The 19,342-nt window shown below is 51.2% G+C and overlaps 1 protein-coding gene across 3 annotated transcripts in view; it reads left to right on the top strand.

Annotated features, from left to right (window-relative positions):
• The window catches only part of ANP32A (acidic nuclear phosphoprotein 32 family member A), a 41,278-nt gene that overhangs the window by 13,896 nt on the left and 8,040 nt on the right, over window positions 1-19,342 (top strand). For all 3 annotated transcript variants that reach the window (XR_014258919.1, XM_082447255.1, XM_082447256.1), the window contains exon 2: window positions 19,149-19,298. Coding sequence is in view for 2 of the 3 variants with exons in the window: in XM_082447255.1 (XP_082303381.1) it covers window positions 19,149-19,298 (150 nt within the window). In the remaining variant the exon portion in view is untranslated. The remainder of the gene's footprint in view (window positions 1-19,148; window positions 19,299-19,342) is intronic.

Genomic DNA, 19,342 nt, shown 5'->3' with positions numbered 1-19,342 from the left:
CATCCCACGTAATGTAACCAGCTTTCCCCTGAGCTTTTGGCCTCACCAACGGGCCCAAACGGTGTGGCTGTGGAGGGGAGGGTGAGGGGAGCCCACATTCACTGACATGGGCTGTGTGCGCAGCCTCCAGGATGATGCACGGGGCTTTAGGAACGCTCCGTAAATATCCGTGTAGCAGGTAGAGTTCATTGAATCTAGTTACTTATGTCCTGGGCTGGGGGGCAAGGGATATGAACATGGGGGAGCAGGTTACAGAAAGCTGGTACGTACTGCCCGTTTCTGTGGTGGAGCTGGGGAGGCGTATATATATATATATATATATATATATATATATGTGTGTGTGTGTGTGTGTGTGTGTGTATATATATATATATATATATATATATATATATATATATATATATATATATATAAAAACACAGCACATAGGCAGGAGGAAAGGTGTGTGGTTGGTAAGGCAGATTTCAACCCCAGCTGTGTATCAGAACCACCAGGGGAGCATTTTGAGAAATTCCCAGGCTCTACCCAACTCCCGAGTCAGTCTCCGAGGGTGGTGCCCAGTCTGTGTATTTTTAGAATGCTCTAAAGGGGTTCTCTAAAGCAAGGTTGGAAGCCGCCACATTGAGGCGGGGTGCAGAACTTCACAGTGGGTAGGAAGAAGTAAGCTAAGTGGATGTAAGAGAGAGGAAAATGGAGCAAGGAAAACAGGAGATTGGAAAGGATGCAGGATTTAAGCTGCTGAGGTGCTGGGACCCGGTCCTTGGCCTGCTCACTGTATCCCCCCCCCCCAGCCCCACCCGCCATGGCCACACACATTTCACACGTGCCCAGATTCCTGCTCATCACACTTGTGAGTTTTCATTTACTTGTATCTCATGAGGCTGCCGAGTGCTAAGTGGGATTTATTGAGCAAGGCTGGACTTGGCCCATCCTTGATCTCCAGGGGACTGAGGCAAGTGGGCATCTTGTGAAAAGGAGGGGACCAAAGGGCCAAGCAGTCAGATGTACTGGGCCGTGCCAGGGACTGCTGAGCCCTGTGGCTTGAGGATATCTAGGAGGTTACGTTTTTAAGCCTCAGTTGCCTCATCTGTAAAATGGTGACTAATACTAACACCTGCTTCCCAGGGGCTGTTGTCAGGACTGAAAGAAATAAGGTTCATGCCAGGTGTGTGTTGTGGACAGCCCCTGAAGATTAGTAGATTCTAACCAGCCTGGGCTTGATTGAGCTGTTGGAATGAGGGGGAGCCAGCCCGGCTAAAGAAGGCCCTTGCTCGCTGTCTGAGCTTGTGTGTAGTGGGAATACTTCTTGGGAGAGCTGTCTTTGCCTGCCTCAGAAGGAGGCCTCACTTGGAGTGGCTCAAGCAGGTGGGCGAGGGCAGGAGGGGTCCCAAGCAAGGGACAGAGCCCCCAGTTTCTTGTTGAGGTGGGGCTGGAGCTACATCAGCCAAGCTGCAGACATCCCCTGCCCCAGGGCCTCCCTTCCTATCGTGGGGTAGGGGTTAGAGGCTCTCTACCTGGCATGCTCTGTGCCAGCAGCCCCTCCTGCCTCTCAGCTCCCCTGCTGGCTACAGAATTCTGGGTCTGCCCTGCTCAGGCCTTTATCTTTCATCCAAACGGCTCCTGAGCGGTCTCCTCCAGAAAGTCTTCCTTGACTCACTGGAGGAAGGGGGAGCAAATTATGTCCATCCCAGGTGATGTCGAGATGTAGACGTCCCCAGGATTTCTAGGTCTTGCAGCAGTGTTCTCTCTACTGATTCTGGGATCACCTCCTTAGGGTGTGCATGGTGGCCCCTCTCTCCTTGGATTAGTCAGGGTCCCTTTATTCCCCCCTGCCGGAGGGCAGCGCTGACGGTTTGCAGAGCCCAGCACAGCTCCCCTGTAGCTGGGTGCATCAGGAAGGCGCTGTGATGATGTCATGTGGCCTCCAGCCTCCCGCCTGGCTGCCAGTGGGAAGGATCTGTCTGTTCTGGCACAGGGGCCTGTTCCATATGGAGGGCCAGGAACAGGCCATTGCAGTCACTCGGGGCGTTCCTTGCAATGCTGCACGTCTCCCTTTCCCCCTGGAGATTCGGGTGTACCCCGGTGCAGCCCAGGGAGAGTGGGCAGGCGTGGACTTGAGTAAAGCTCCCCAGCTGTCTGGGAGGCCTGAAGAAGCCTCTGCAGAGGTTGGCCTGCTGCCATAATGAGTGGTTCTCCTCTGAGCCCCCATCTCGTTTGCGGCTCTGTTGCAGTCATGCCTTTGTGAGTCTCGGTTAAGAGAGCTGGTGTGTCTGTACGTTGAGGTGTGGTCTGGGAGTCTGGGGAGACATCTAGGGTAGGGCCCTCCGGGGGCTGCTGTGTGGGGTGAGGTAGAGCAGCCAATCTGGGAGGAGAAATGGAATGCTGGCTTCTTAAAAGCGAGGGGAACTTGGTTCAGGGCAGACAGTTGGCCTCTGTAGACTCTCAGGAATCTTCCCTCAGATCCCGTGGCCAGTGTGGTCATTGTCAGGAGTGGTCACCCAAGAGGGTCAGATGTGAGAGTGAAAAAGCACCTCCGAACTTGACCTGTGGGCTTAGACTCCAGCGAGGTCTGAATCCCAGTTTGAGGTGCCCACTGTGCCGGAAACCAGACTTGTATTGGGCGCATGGCTTGCCAGCCCCAGGAGGCTTATTACGGCCATAGACGTCCCTGATGATGAGCAGCGCTGGCGGCTGGTGCCTGATGTTAGCCAGAGTTGTGAGGGTGATTTCTGAAGATAGAAAATACTGTGGAGGGTCATTCGTTTCCAGTATTGATTGAATGCCCGCCCTGTGCCAGGTTCTTTCCTGAACATTCCGGATACAGCAGTGAACAGGACCAAGGACATTATCTGGGCTGCCCATGTGGGGCTTCCATTCCGTTGAGGGAGACCATCAATAAGTCAAGCAAAGGCATGACTGCTGGTGTGATAGGTCCCATGAAGACAGATAAAGCTGTGTTAAAGGGGATAGATGATCCAGGAAGGCTTCTCTGACACAGTGGCATTTGAGCAGAGGCTCAAGTAACCTACACTGGACTTCTGGCCCCCCTGAGCCAGCAACTTAGGATGTCTGATTTGGAAGTACCTACGAATCATCTTGCTGAGGAGCAAGCTGAGGCCCAGCGAGGTTACGATGAGAATTCATGAGCTAATGACATGACACAAAAGAGTGACAAACTATAACCGGCCAGTACTCTCTGCTCTCAACCTTATGCCTTTCCCCAGGCCAGCTGACCCTCTGCCTTTTCATCCCATAATGTCTTTTATCATCCTCTTGAGGCTCGCACTTTGAAAGATTGGTACTTCCAAATTGCATTCATTAACAATAGTAGATTTATTTTCTCATTTGTGGCTGGTGTGTTGGGGGGTGGGGAGCAGGAACGCATCTGTAACTGCCAGTCAGCCCCCCAGGCACGGGCTCACCACCGGGAGCTGCTTAGGCTCCTGTCTCGGCAGAGATGCGGCCCGGTGTGGGTAACCACGGGCTCTCGCTTCCTTTCACGGTGGGATTTCTATCCATGCTTCTGAAATAGCAGTTTCTTGAAGGACCCCTACTGGTACTCTTTGGATTCCATCTGGATCTTTCAGGCCCTCCCCACCTGGTTTGGGGGGCCAAGTGCCTTTGAGTGGGCAACGGAGACCCTGCCAGAGCCTCTGATGAAGGATAGTAAGACAGAACTCAGAGGCCCCAGAGCTTATTTTAGGGAGAGAAACCCACAGTTAAGTCAGATCACAAATCCAGCCATGACCCACCCTCTCCCAAGGACCGGGATGAGCCTTAATTGGCTGATAGTTTTCATCTAGAAGCAGGCGTCTTGCATGAATATGAAAGGAGCTTCTGGTGAAGTAAGACTTCATTAATCAGCCTGCTAGGAGCCTGGCTTCCCAGTATTATGGGGGCTGGGTAATTTGATGCCTCCTGTTCTGCTTTGAGCTGCTAAAGGAAAGGCACTAGATTTTCATCTTTTTGCTAAGTATTGAGAGAAAGTAGTATCTTTTGTGTGTGTTTTGTTTGTTTTTAACTGTTGTGGTGTCTGGCACATAGGTACTCATTTGTTCTTATTTAATCTATACAGAAACACTACAAAATGAATGGGATTATTCCCACTTTAGCAGATGAGGGAAGTGGGGCTCAGAAAGCTAGTGAACTAGCTCAAGGTCACATAGTACTGAGGAGCTGAGCTGGGTGCAAAGCCAGGTCATTGGCTTCAGAGCAATTCATGGAACCTTGCGTCTTAACTTTGACCTCTTGCCTCCTCTCAGCCACTTTTGGGGCTGCTGCTAATATGGAAATACTCTACACTCCTGACTTCCATTTCTTTCTTTTCTCTGCTGCATTTGTTCCCCCAGGAAAGCAAAACAGATGATGCCAGAATTTCAGATTTTTAAAAGTGTATTATTGTGAAATAGAACACATTTAAAAGTAAACAAAACAAATGTGAGGTTCAGTGATTTTTCTCCTTTAGATTTTTTTTTCCTTTAAATGATTATTTTACACTGTCAGGGAAATCCTAACAAAATCAACTTTCCATGTGCCTATCCTTGCCTTTGTGTGCCAGGGTCTTAATAAATATGTGTCTGGGTTTCCACTGACAGCTCTGATGTACTTCAAACATGAGGGCTTGTGCACACAAATGAGAAATATACCCAGGATACCTCAAAGTACGAAAGAGGGTTTGGAAGGTGGGAGAAGGCCAAATCATTCTCCAATAAAAGTGGGCTAAGACATAATTGGGGGCTTGGGTGCTGCCTCAAAAACTAATAGTGCATTCCAACCTTCTGTAAGGAAAGTGTTGTGAACGGGCATGGCAGTGAGTGCCATGTGTTTTGCCTAGAACACCTTGCTGCCCTTGCCATCAGTAAGACCCCTTCTGGGACAGGAGTTAGGCTTATCCCTTGTTGAGCACCTGCTCCAAGCCTTGCTTCGTGTTAGGTACTTAGCAAGCATTACGTTTTGATCCTTTAGAACGCCCCCTACAGTCCACGTCTGGCCACCCTGTTACCAGACAGGGAAACAAGCCCACAGAGGTCAGGTGGCCTTCAAGGCACACTGAACTTGCCCTTATGCTGTAGCAGTCCCTTCTGCTTGTCTATCCCAGACTGAACACCTTGGGGGCAGAAGGCAAGGATACCTTTATCGTTGGAGCCTGGTGCAGTGCCTAGCATTTGGTAGGTTCTAAGTAGTAGTATTGAACGGATGGAGACGAGGTAACTTGTTCACACAGGTACAGTGGTGAGCCCATTAGATTCTAGAACTCCCAGTCTCTATGACTGCTGCCCTGCAGGTCAGAAGTGGGGTCTGATTCCAGCTCTTTGGTTAATAAGCTGGGTGAATGCAAAATGACATATGTGCCAGCTTATCTATATTGCAACATTATAGCAAAAGATTGGAAGTAACCCAAATACTCATCAAATAAGGGACTGGTTAAGAAAAATGATGGCACATCCACACAATGGAATACAATGCAAGTAAGAAACAAGGACGGTTTTTGCGTACTGTATATTACACAAACTTCATGAAAAAAGGCAAGGCAAAGATCAATATATAATATGTTAATTTGGTGTAAAAGAGAAAAATAAGTTTCTTCTTTTTTTTTTTTTTTTGGCTGTGTGTTGGGTCTTTGTTGCTGTGCGCGGGCTTTCTCTAGTTGCGGTGAGCGGCGGCTACTCTTCCTTGCAGTGCGCAGGCTTCTCGTTGCGGTGGCTTCTCTTGTTGCAGAGCAGGGGCTCTAAGGCATGTGGGCTTCAGTAGTTGTGGCTCGCGGGCTGTAGAGCACAGGCTCCGTAGTTGTGGCGCACGGCCTTAGTTGCTCCGCGGCATGTGGGATCTTCCCGGACCAGGGCTCGAACCCATGTGCCCTGCATTGGCAGGCGGATTCTTAACCACTGCGCCACCAGGGAAGCCCGAAAAATAAGATTCTGAATTTGCTCGTGTATGTATAAACAAACTGTGGAAGGATTTTTAATGGGTGGAATAGTTACTGGACAGGACGAGAAGGAAAATTAACTGTATATGTTGAGAATGATTGTGTTACTTATTCAAAAAATTAAAAAGAAGAAAATAACGGAAGTGGCTTTGGACTAGCTAGTCTATGTATCTGGGCTTCAGTCTCCGCATCTGTAGGGGAGAGGTGATTGGATTAGATCAAGGCTTCATGTGGATGGCATGGGGTATATATTGTGTATCTCTGGCTTTCATGGGCTTTTCTAGGAGCTGCTGACCCTAGGATGGTCTGCGGTCCCTTCTTCCGTTGGTGGCCTGGACTTGGATCAGCTCAGGCTGTTGGAGAAAGACTGGGGTGATGCAGAGAGCCAGGAGCCTTCTGCAGAGGGGTCGGGCCTAGTTTCTGTCCCCATTCGTGGGACTTTATCCTCTGAACACCCTGCCCTGATGTGACTCAGTTGGTTCTTCCCCTAAATGAAGGATTACAGAGAAGAGAGACTGTTCTGGAGCATTCTGGCAAAGTGCTCCAGTTTAATAGGAAGAAGGAAAAATGGCAGCATGTTTTCCCAGGTTATTTTTAATGCTTTTCAGTTCAGCAGACATTTATTGTGAGCTAAGTGCAAGGCAGTATGGGGGAATCAGCTACATAACACCTCCGCTCTGCTCTCTGGGGTGCCAAGTTTTGGGTACGAAACTTGCTCGTAAAATTCCTCCCTGTACTGTCCAGGACAGCACGGTTTACCTCGTCTGGTCCCACAGAGATTTGTGGGATTGGTAGGGATTCTTCTCTCCATTTTACAGATGAGGAAATTAAGTCTCAGTGAAGTCTTGCCCAAAGCCACACAGTTCCTAAGTGGTAAAGCCTGGAACCAAACCACATTTTTTCTGACTACGTCTCATGCACCCAAACACTCATAAGCAAAACCTTCTGCCATAGGATATTCCCCAGGGGTGTAGCCAAGGCCCGTTTCTACTGGGAAACATTGGGTGAGCACTGTCCTGAGTAAAGCTCCTTTTTTCCTCTAAGGAAAGGCAAGAGAAATCTCAGGCTTATGGTCAGGTCTTGGGTCTTACCCCCTTTGCTGTGGTCCAGACAATTCTGACTTCCACTGCTTGTGAAACCCATCACCCTGCCACCAGTTAGGTGCAGAAGGTCCCATGGGTGTGCACGAGTGCATTTGACAGACAGCGCCTTCTCCCCACCCCTTTCTCACTCCACCACTTCCTTTCCTTCCCTTCCACAAATTCCTTTACCACCACCTGTCATCCTAGCTGTTCCCCAGAAGGACCAAGCATGCTCCCTGCTCAGGGTCTTTGCCCTGGCTGTTCCCTCTGCCCTCTTCACTTGGCTTCAAGTCCCCACTGAAAGCTCAGCTTGGATCGGCCTTCCGTGGTACGCTTTGTAAATTCCTCTCTCGTCATGATCTCTGTTCTTTCCCCTTTTTCCCTTTGTAGCATTTATATATGTTGTATATAGACATATACACTTATTGGCTTATTATCTCACTCCTCCACTAGATTGTAAACCCGTGGGCTAGGCAGCCAGTTTTGGTCTCTGCTGCTTGGTCACTGCCTAGCACAGGTGCCCAGCATCTGACAGATACTCTGTTGATATTGTTGAATGAGTACATTGGGCCTGTGGCCTAAACACATAATGCTTCTTTAAAGAGGAAAGAATCAGTCATAGCGTTTTAAGAGGTGAAAAGACCCGAGGCTCATCTCTTATGCAGGACTTCATCATACAATATTATTAATTCATTTAATAATTGTTCAGTGCTGTTTATGTGTACGGTTCTTTGCAGACAGTCACTGAGCAGTCTCCAATGTGTATGCTTACTGGGACAGCGGGATCACTGATTTTCTTAGAACGGCCCATTCTTTCGTGGGACAGCTGTAAAGATTTAAACACCCTCTTATGTTTTACGTTGGGCCGAAAACTACCTATTTGTAATTCCTGCACACTGATCTTAGCTCTTGAGCTGCCGGAGAACACAGAATAAATGTACTTCTATTTGCATACGACTCTCCTTCAAATAGTTGGAGAGAGAGAGAGCTATCATGAGTCTCCACCGCCTCTGGCCTAAACATACTAGTTCCTTCCATTGTTCTTCTAGAGGCACGGTTTTCAGAAGCCTTCCCACCCTTGTCACCTTCTTCAAGTTTGTTCTGCTTCAGGTGTTGGAGTTTCTGGTTTGGTCCCGTCACAGCAGTGTTCTGGGACGGCCTTGTCTGTGTTGGCCACCTTGGCAGGGACCTCCTTTATGAGCTTCTGATGAAGACTAAAATCTCTAGGCTCTTTTTTTTACATCGTCTCTATTTGTCTAGCCCCTCCCTGACTCTTCAAGAATCATGAAGGTTTTTGTTCTGTCTTCGTTTTTAGCATTTTAAGATTAAAGCAGCTGTAAATCTGTGAACAGCAATGAATTCAACCTGTACTATATTTTAAAAAACAGTAAACATAGGTAAAGTTCTATCACCAAGATCTAGGTGAAGAGGGTGGAACTATGGAAGTAAAGAAAAACCCACAGAGCCTTTAACTTTCTCCTTTCTGCCCTCTTTTTGACTGCCTGTGTCCTTTTCCCAGTGTCCATCTGTCCCCCCCGCCCTCCATGTTCCACCCCTCTCCCCTCCTTCCAGCAGCCCTTCGCCTCCCCTTCCTTCCTTGCTCTCATTCCATTGCCTCCTGTTTTCCCCCTTCTAGCTAGTAGCATATGGAACTAACATTACTCCTTAGGATTTCCTGCACTTCCATCACCAATACTTTTACCATAAGCACTTAATTTCCAGACTAAGGCAAGCTGCACATGTCACATTTCTCTAAGGGAGAAAGAGATTAAATTCCTTCTTATGTGTGACCCTTGGCTAATTTGTTTTGCGGTCTTGGATAGAAAAAACTTTCAGTCCCCAGCTTTAGGTTCTTTTGCATGATTGGTTCCCTTTTCTGCCCAAATCAGTGGTTTCCGATTGGTGGTTGGACACGAGGGCTTCAGTGCCACGGTGTTTGCTCGGCTTCTGTCATTGCCAATGTGGCTGTCATTTTGGTAGAGGTGGCAGGGAAGGAGGCCAAGGTCGAGGGTTTCTTCTCTGAGGCCACTTAGCCCTCCCTGGCCTCTTCTGCCCTGCCAGCCCTCCCGGCATGCATGGAGAGGAGAGGCAGGCCGGGGTGTGGGGGGGAGGGTTGGGTTCAGGCCTGGGGCTCTTTTCCTAACAGCTGTTTTCTTTCTCCTACTCCATTTCCTCTTGCTTCAAGGAGTTCACCATGGAGAGGCCTGTGACTTTGGGGTGTGGGCCCTAAGTTAAGAGGATTAAGAAATGGCCCAAGGTTTGGTTCCATAAAGGGCTAACTAACTGTGTGACCTTGGGTGAGTCACGGTGTTGGTTTCTACCTGGCTTTGTTAGTTGCCTGAGGAGCTGGACTGGATCCAGTGGTTCCCTAGAGGTGCGATGAGGGATTCTTTAGTTCTCTGAAGCGCTTTTCTAAAGCCGACTGGAAATTTGGCAGGGGCCCATACGAGGGCTGTGGGAAGTGTCTCAGCCCGAGTCTGAAGGCATGGTGTCTTCTTAGATGGGTTGTGCTGTTCGCCTGGGCTGGGTAGGGGCTATGAACTGCTGGCCTATGGATCTCTGTGTGGTGAAGCTGAGGAAATGAATTAACTTCTGTTTTGCAGACCATTCTTCCACTTGGTCCCTGGCGAGTGGGTAGCTGTCACCATCCACACCAGACCCACGGCAGAGACCCTGGGCTGTGTCCTCTTTTCAGACCCTGCTGACTCGAGGACTCTGGTGGGATTTCCACAAGTGGTCCCAGCCCAGCTGGGCTCAAATCCCTGAAATTGATATCAGGGACCCAAATTAGCCATATCAGGGCAGCTGGGACAGGGGGCCCAGGAAGCCATTTTTGTATCGTTTTGTTGATTTGCCCAAGAGTGGAGTTAGTGGAGTGCTTTGCTTCCAAAAGTGAGTAAGGGGTCAGTGCCGTTGCCCTCCCCCACTCCATCTTTTCCTCTTGAGTGACCTGGTCCAGTTTGACCACTTAGCCAGCCCCTCTGGGCAGGGCACCAGCAAGGGACACCAAGACCTCAGACCATAGCAAGGCTGTGTTTGGAGGGGAGACCACAGGACGAAAGACTGCCAGGCATCCTGTGACCAAGCCACGGTTCTCTGAGGGCCCTGGTAGGTGGACAGGGACGGTTTCCAGGGGGTGGGATCCAGTTGTCTGTGGATTCGATGAGGTGATGCCTGGGGAAGCACTTCGTAAACTGTAACGTGGGGAAGAAATGCCAGGTGGTGTCATTGTGTTTGCTGCCAATCAGGGAGGCTGGCAGAGGGGTGAGGCAGGGACAAACTTGAAAAGAGCCACAGGGTTTTAGTCAGGGGACATTGATGGTCGGGGGGCTGGGAATTCTCCCCTGGATTTGGCACTAGAATCCCGTGGCCATTACAGGCTTTTGGACAAGGAGTGATGGGCCATGACGTGACATGATCAAAACAGCATTTTGGGAAGGTTGCCCAGGGTGTACCCCCTCTGCTCTCTGGGCCTTCCTCTTCACTCTCCTCAGGGCTCTTCTGTTGCATGGGGCCAGTGCTGTGGCTCTTGGATCATCATGGATGGTGTGGTTTTTTTATGAACCACAGGATTGCACAGCAGGCAGTAGGACCCCATGTGTTGAGATACCTGCTCCAAGCTGTCCTGTAAGGTGGCAGGCATCAGATGGGGCGATGCCAGACTCCCACATTTGGAACCCAAAACCTTGAGCCCTGGGGGCTGTTTTTATGATCCCGGTGTGTTTTAAGAGACTACATGGTTGATTTTCGCATTTCAGTAATTATCCGGGATAATTGCCCGGCGGCCCAGATTTACTTTTTGGCATCCCTCAACACGATGAATCCTGGGCTCCTCTGGCCCATAAAATCTCCCACCTCCTTTTGGGGAACAATGATTGAGTTTGGATGTAGGGAGGACTAAAAGTGGGTGGACCCACAGAATTTTGAAACTAGAAGGAATCTCGTGTCTGTCTGTCCAGTGTGTGGATTCGGGGACTGTAGAAGCCCAGAGGGTGTGGATGTGACTCCCCCCGGGGCACATCGCAAGTTAGTGGCAAAGTGGGCCCAGAGTCCAGGTCAGCAGACTGCCTGACGAGCATCCTTTGCACCAAACCTCCGTGCTTCTTGTCCCTCTTCCTTCTGGTCACCATTCAAACACTGCCTGCTGGGACTGCGCCTTCACTGGGCTCTGCTTCCAACTCCTGCTTCTCACACCTTCCAGTACCCGCTGAAGGTAGCAAGGGACAGCCACGTAGAAGATGCAGCCTGCTAGATTTTCGCTTGATCATGTCATTCACCAGTTCCAAAACCCTCATCTCTCCCTGTCCCTACTGCACTGTCACCCCCACCACACACACACGGTAAAGTCAGACCCAGCTTGACTCCTCCCCATTTCCTTTCCCACAGACCGCAGACAGCCTTCCGGGCCTATTTTCTCCGGCTCTGGGAATTGTTCACCTGCTGTTAAGTCAGGCAGGGCTAGGACAGGGCTGAGCAATCAGGGAAGGCTTCCTGCAGGAGATGGAACTGACAAGTCCTTGAAGTGGAGTAGAATCTAGACTGTCTGGAAGGGAGGAGTGAGGTTCAAGGGGAGGAAAGCAAAGGCATAACATTTGCTTTCCAGCTCTGCCAGGCTTCATTAGCTAAACAGGTCCATCTGATAAGCCCAAAGCCCAGGTCCTATACCAATTGCGCCAGTCCTGGGGTTACTGCCCTGAGTCTGTTCTTCTGGCCGGAGAAGCATCTGCAGTGGCACCAGCTCCTCTGTCTTTGGCGAGGCAGAAACTAAGTCCTCCCCATGCTTGGGGCAGGAGGTAGGAAGCCGGTTCCAGGCCGCGAGGGAGCCAGTCACAGGGTTTATGTTAATGCGGGCCCTCCCCCAGCCGGCGCTTAGCCTATTACCCAGGCCCTGCCGACAGCTTAATTACCGCCGCAGCGAGCCTCGGCCTGCCTTCCATGGTTCCCTAAAATAATAAGGATGGCGTCACCGACTTCCCGCGCCATGTGCTCCCACCCGTGCCTTCAGAGCTCTATTGTAGGAAACAAACAAAATCCAGAGACCCAGATGCTTTTTTCTTAGATTTTTTGTTTGTTTGTTTTAAAGTAAGGTGGGGCCCTGCCCCTTAGTTAAGATTTTAAAAGATCTTTAAGAGGTATGGAGACCTGAGTCTTAGCTACCACTGAGGCTGCAGAACAGCCTTCTGTTAGCAGAAACACGAAAGCTACGTGGTTGATTCCCCGGTCTTCCACTGGGGACTGTGATTTCCGATCAGAGCAGCGGCGTGGTGTGTGGTGTGGTGGGAGAATCACCCAGCTTGGGGTTCCTGGGCTCTTGGCCAACTCTGGACCTTGCTTCTTCCTCTAGAAAAAGAGAGCTAAACTAGACCAGCATTTTGCAAACTGTGGGTCACATTTTTTTAAAAAATTATTTTTTAACGTGATAGAAAAGAGTAATTGTAACAGCGTAAGTTTTGTTTCAGTGTGTATGCCTATACACACACAAAAACATGTGTGTGCTGAGCCAAGGTGTTAATGTATTTTTTACTGTGGGTTGTGGTCAGAAAGCCACTGACCTAGATGATCCTGAAGGCCTTTCTAAGCTTTCTAAATGTCCAGCTTTTCCCCCAGAGCCTGACTTTTCCCTCGTGGAACCCGACTGATTTTTGCAGGTTTTGCCACACTGACTGTTAAGCAGAACTAGAGATTTTAGGGACAGAACCACAAGTGTCTATCACTCGTATCGAGCACCTCTGAGAAGAAGCCCATTTCCCCTCAGCCTCGGTGTCTCAAGCAGTTGGTCTTCGAGCTAGAAATGGGATCTGCAACAGGGGATGGCCCATTTAAAAGCTGACCTATTTAAAACCCATGAGCACCAAAAAAACACGGGGTCAATCTGATTTAAGTCTTCTGTTGGAAGGCTGGGACCTGAAAACTAAATTGGTCAGGGACTGACAAGGTTGAAACCAAAGCTACAAATATTTATTACATTCTTGTTTGGTGAAAGAAAAGAAGATCAGGCTTCGAGTTCAGTGGGAAAAACTAAACAAAACAAGGTGTAGGTATAAAATCCAGCAGGGGGTGTCTTCTGGGCACACCATCTTAGCTCTCCAGAGCGTAGAGAGGCTTCTGTTCCATGAAGAAGCCCTGCGGGCAGCAGGGGTGACTCAGAGCTGCGGACCTGCCTTGATTCCCATTCTTGTGCCTTGACTCAATCCACAGGCCGTGGATTGAGGAATCGGCAGGTGACTTTTTCCAAGCTGGGGATGCTCTAAGTGCATTATTTCATCTAATCCAACCCTAAGTGGTGGGCACTATTGTCATTGGAGGAAGCAAGCTCAGTAGAGGTGAGATGATGAGCTTGCAGTGGGGAATTTGAACTTGAGCCAGGTGCGTCCGACTCCAGAGCCTGCCTTCTGTCCACCTCTCCACATTGCCTCAGGAAGTGCTGGAAAAATAAAGAGCAGTGCCCTCTCGAGCTTCCTTCTCTCTGCTTCTGGCCTTCAGAGGGCTCTGCTTTAGGCCCAAGCTGTCCATTTAAATCAGGGCCAACTTCATGGGCATGTGACCTGTGTGGTCACACAGGCTCCAGGCTTAGAAGGTCCCTCCCTGCTCTTGGGTTTAATGCGCTCCTGTCACTGTCTGGGAATACTTAACAATTTTTGAGTAAGGGGTCTCCCATTTTCATTTTGCACTGGGCCCTGCAAATTATCTGGCCAGCCCTGGCTTTGCTGTAGTGCATCCCCTTTCTTGGTCTTTCTGGGTCCCTCCTGCCTGTCCTTAGTGTGCCCATCCTCTCAGGGTGGAGCCATGTGAAGCACGCACCCTGTTCCCAGCCTCGGGCCTGCTACCTGGCACACAGTGGACTATAGTTGTTTACCAGGGGTCTGTCTCCTCCTAGCCCGCCACCACACCTCTTGCTGTCAGGGACCCCAGCTGTGGCTCTCCGTCACCTCCGTGTCCCCTCAGCTGCTCAGATGGACAGTGTCACAGGAGCTTGCTGGGTGGAAAGAGGGGTTTCTTACGGGCAAGAGACCTGAGTGCAGACCACTGGGTCGGGTCAAGAGGAGGGTGCACCATTGACCTACCTCCTCTTGGGGCTTATGCTTACCTGGGGGGACACAAAACACACGAGAACACGTTGTTGTTATTGTTTATAATAAGGGAGGGCTTGTTCAAGGTGTATCGGACTGGTTGCACCGTGTCACGATGCTTTGTCTCCCTCTGTATGCCCCAGCGCCTAGTGCTGTGGCTGGCACGATAAACAGGAACATTTGTTAAGCAGTTGCTCTGGTGTCCGCTCCCTGCTAGGCTGATTACGGAGAAGGACAGTTCCTGACCTCTAGGAGGATCGGATGCTTAATACACGATTAAATGATTCATGCGGCAGCTGCCCTCGGTGCCCCGGGATGCTCAGAGCTGGGTGCAGAAGGCTTCCTGGGGAGGCGGGCTTAACTAGATCTGCAGGCGAGTGTGAGAGGTGGGCAGGGGGCGATGAGGTTGGAGGGAGTGGGGAGAGGTGGAGAGTGGAGGGCCTCCTTGGGTCAGTTTAGGACCTTGAATTTTTTCCCAGAGGCGGCGGGAAGCCAGCAATGTTTTCTAGGCCAGAGTTTGCACTTTATAGGTTAAACAGATATCATCCTCCCCTTTCTTCGAGGCAGAGCCTGAGACGTCAGGGATCGAGTCAGAGTCATTCAGCCAGCCAGGCCTTGGCCTCTGGGTGGGGGCCTATTCCCAGTAGTCCAGCATTCCCACTGTTACATGGACCCCATTTGGAAGCAGAAGCAGACTTAGAGTGACTTAGATGACCGTGACCAGGACTGCAGTGCCGGCAGTAGAGAGGAATGGTCAAATGTCAGAGATCTGTAAAGACAAGACTTCACAGTTTTGAAACAAGCAACGGGTTGTTCCTTAGAGTAATAACGTGTTCGTGTTTATCACGGACGGTTCAGCTCCCCTTGGTGAGAAATGACTGCTGCGTCCTTGCTTTGGAGACAAGTTTTTCAGGAAATGCTGGAGCCGCGCAGTCTGATTTCTTGGGAACCTTCAGTGCCTCCCCACTAATATCTCCGGGGGGGATGGGGGGGTGGGCGCTGAGTATGAATACGCAGACACTTCTTGGGTGTTAACACTGGAGGAATGAAGCAAAGGATCCTGTGGAGGGTTTTTGGGGTGATTGAAAAGTTCCCGATACAAGCAGAGTAATTCCAGTTTTGGGTTCTGGAGAGAGTAACCGCATTCGGATATTTTTAAACGGCCAGTGGAGTTGGGAGAGAGTCTAAACCCAAAGTACAAATTTTCAGTTTAATTTTAACTTTGCACTTAGCTCACACCCATGGTTTGGCGGGGAGAATGGGCCTCACTTTTTTTTTTTTTTCTTTTTTAAGCAGAATACACCCTGGATGTAAAAGGGATGTTCTCTTCACATGGAAGGGTTTGCAGCGGCAGCAGCAGCGAGCAGAGATGGGAGGAAGTGGGCTGTAATTGCAGCAGGATTTCAAAGTCAGTTTAAGGAAGGTTGGGGTGGGTTGGACGTTTTGAAACACGTTAGCCTGCCCTGGAGCTGTAAGAAAGCGTGGCCCTGTGTGGAAGCAGGTGGAACAGGGGGTGGACGGAATACCTTCCACAGGTCAGCTCTTGGGCTGGAGTTTTTGTTTTTTCCTGTTTGGTGCATTACAGACACTTCACAGGCTGCTTACTTGCCATCCCCGATGTGACTCATCACCCCACAGAGAGGCAGTGGGTTTCCCCCATGTGGTTTGGCCTCTCTGGTGTAAGCCTCAGCCCACCCCTCCCCTCTTTGATCTCTCCCCAAACTGTGCTGAAACCCCGCCAGGAAGGAAATGCAGAAACCATGGGGATCCCGGAGGCCCCACAGACCTGGAGCAGCCACCTGGCCTTCCAGACACCACAGGCTTTCCCTCCCGAGTGATGGGAAGCAGCCTCTTTCTCCTTGGGGAAGAGCGGGGTCTCAGGCCCCCGGGCCCCTCTCCAGATCCTCCCCCACTGACTGCAGTGTCATTGGAACGGGAGCTGGGTTAAGTTTTGTGCTTTGGTTACCGAGGAAATGTACCCAGGGTGGGGACCACTGGGAGTGGCCCCCACCCGGCTGGTGGAACAGTTAGAAGAGGGGCCAAAGGGGGTTTAGTTGCCATCAGGGTAGCTTGTAGGATCATTTGGGGGTCTGCAAGAGCCTGTGCCCTGCACTTGGGAATAGCAGGGAAACCCTCCTTATCTTGCGGCAACACTGACCATCGGGGTCCATTAAATACCCTCCTGTGCCCATTCCTGGGGCTTTAGGATCTGTGGTTCAGCTGTGGCTGTAAAATGGGAGAATACCCCCACGAACACCCCGTGGAGCGATTGTGAGGATTAAATGAGACAGTGCCTGTGAAGAGTGTGCCTGCTAAGGGCTCTGGAAAGAGCCCATGATTGTTGTTAATAAAAGCACTAGTAGTGGTGACTTGCATATTGTCCCCGAGAGGAATGGCCACCGGTCTGGGCATGGTGCTGGGAGCTGGGGCTGGAACCTTGGGTCTGTCTGTAGGATTCCTAGGCAGCATTGTGCCTCTCCGGGACAGAGGCCGACTTCCAGGACGAATTCCCTTGACTCCACAGCGCCGCCTCCCCCTGTTACTGAGGCCTCCTCCTTGGCTGATGGCCGTATGAGGAGAAGCCCTTGACCCATCTAGAAAAACCACATGTCTGAAACCTTTGAGGGTGGACTGGAAACCCTTCTCATATTTGTCTTTCTTTGGTGGAGCTTAAAGAATTCCCAGGGCCTTCCAAGGAAAGGAGTGACTGGAGGAGCCACTCCAGTGGCTGTGTGACCCCAGCAGTAACTGCAAACGAAGGGGAGGTGACTCTCCCTCCCCCAGGAAAGTTGATCTCCCTCCACTGCTCCCCTAAGGCCTGGTTTCCTGGCTCTACACTGATTTCCTGCCCTAGGGCAGAAGGCCTCATGGGATTTATTCCCAGGCACACTTGCAGTGACCTTGAGAAAGGTGGCTTGACCTGGGCATCCCCTCCCCTGGGGACTGAGAGAGTGGGAAAGAACTTAACTTCCCCCATCCCAGATCCAAGGGAAAGGTGGGCCCTGGCGCTGGTGCTTGAGCCGAGAGCTTGCTAGCTCTGGGTGAGAGCTGCCTCGCCTGGCTTTGCCCCTCCTGGCAAATTGCTGCTGTCCTAGACTGAGCAGGCTCTCTCTCTCCACCAGGGAAGAAGAAGGCAGGGCAAGTACAGGGTGCTGTGGCCCAGACATGCCCCGAGCTCTCCTGGTCTGACCACTGGCAAGGGTGGACTGAGGAGGGGCACAGCAGCCTGCTGTGGACTCTGTTCCCCCATGTTGGCCCAGTGATGCCCGAGTAGAGGACCACTGAGACAGACAGTCATCCTGGGCCCTGCAGGAAGAAGCTGGGCAAATGGGCCTGCGGAGGGGCAGGGAGCAGCCCTGGACAAGGACTGCTTAGCATAGGCCTGTCTGCTTATCTAGGAGGAGGAAAGGCTGCTCCCTGCCTCTCCACAGGGAGTGACAACGCAGGGCTGCTGTGGAGAAGGACGGGCCTGTACCGAGTGACCCATGGGTGAGAAATCCGAACCTGTGGGTGGAAGTCCCAGGGAGGCATCATACCCAGGTGACGTCAGTACATGTTTCCTGGAGGCTGCAGGGAGGGGGCACGTGGAGATGCTGTGTCAAGCACCAGGTGCAGCCAGGAGGGATCACCTTTAAGGTGCCTGCCAGCCCTGGAAGGCCAGGGAGCAGTCCCCTATCAGCTCAGGACAGGAGTGGATAACTCTGGGCATCTGTCTGGAGGGCCAGGCACCCTGGCATCCCTTGCTGACTCCCCTGGGTCATTTCAGGCCTGAGACCTGAGGACTCTTCCTCAGCCTGTCTCCCTACCATCTGCGCTGGAACCTGCAGCCAGGTCTGCCTTTTAACAACACAATGAGACGGTAGCTCTTTATCAGTTCTTTCTATCTCATTTGAAATGAGGATTTAGGGCCCAAATTTTCAGTAAGAAGAGAAGAGAGGGGAATCTAAGAACTCTAATAGGGCGAAACCACCTCCAGGGAGTTGGGGGGGCAGGCAGGACCACGGAGGTGCCTCCAAAGACTAACTTTTGGACCTTGCCAACCTCAGCACTTCTATATGGGTCCATCCTGGGTTTGTAGATATCCATTCTCTCCTTCCACATCTACTCCCAGGACCCTGAAGAGCAAAGTCTAGAGCCATGATATTCCATATGGTAATTTACATGTGTCTCTTTACACTTATATTGATTAAAACTAAATAAAATTTGGGACTTCCCTGGCGGTCCAGTGGTTAAGACTCTGCGCTTCCACTGGTTTGAACCCCTGGTTGGGGAACTAAGATCCCACATGCTGTGCGGTGTGGCCAAAAAAAAAAAAAAAAAACTAAATAAAATTTAAAACTTAGTTCCTCAGTCTCACCTCAGCGGCCACATGTGGCTAGGGGCTCTTCTCTTAGATGGGTTTCCATCGTCACAGGAAGTTCTTTTGGTTCTGGTGGACAGCGCTGGTCTAGAGGATGGAGAGTTGGAGGGGGTCCCTGGTCTGTGACCCTTACAGTGGGGCCAAGTGGTGAATGCCAGGCCGGATGGGCAGGCTCTGACTGGTGGCAGGGGCAGGTACGAATGCAAGCAGACGGGTACATCCTGGGACCCGTCCACAGACACATGGAGGTGAAAGGCCCGTGGGGGCCGAGGAGGCGAAGTCGTAGGTGGCTGGCCTCAGTAAGACGGTCAGGCTGGGGCCGTGGTGGGCGCTGGGAGAGGGGCTCTGATGGAATGGCAAGGCCCAGAGGTTGCCAACAGTGTTAACGGCTGGTACAGTGGAGAGCTGGGGGCTGAGGTGTGGCGGTAGGGTTGGAACGAGACACCGCCCCCAACCTTGCTGACAGCAGCAGGGCTTATTGGGTTTGTCTTCTCCGGTCCAGCCGAGGCTCCTGTCCAGAGGGGCCCCCTGGTTCTGCAGCTCCGTTCACCGCAGCGCTCCCCTCGATCCCCCCAGCATTGGTAAAGGCAGAAAGGTCAGGGTGGGCGCTGGTGCTGCGATGCTTCCTGGCCTGCCTCCTGTCCTCCCCCTACCCCGGCCTCAGCCCCGATTCCTCGCCCAGTTGGTTCACGCCCTCCTTCCCTTTCCAGGTGAAAGAGCTTGTCCTGGACAACTGTCGGTCAAATGAAGGCAAAATCGAAGGCCTCACAGATGAATTTGAAGAACTGGAGTTCTTGAGTACAATCAACGTAGGCCTCACCTCAGTCGCAAACTTACCAAAGTTAAACAAACTTAAGAAGGTAAACAGAGCGGAGGAGCGTGTGTGCTTGGGAGGCCGGGCTGG

The sequence above is a fragment of the Balaenoptera physalus genome, assembly GCF_965194825.1.
Source record: "Balaenoptera physalus genome assembly, chromosome: 2".
NCBI lineage: Eukaryota > Metazoa > Chordata > Mammalia > Artiodactyla > Balaenopteridae > Balaenoptera > Balaenoptera physalus.
Note: the sequence above shows the minus strand (reverse complement) of the source record. Positions and strands in the feature narration are given on the sequence as shown.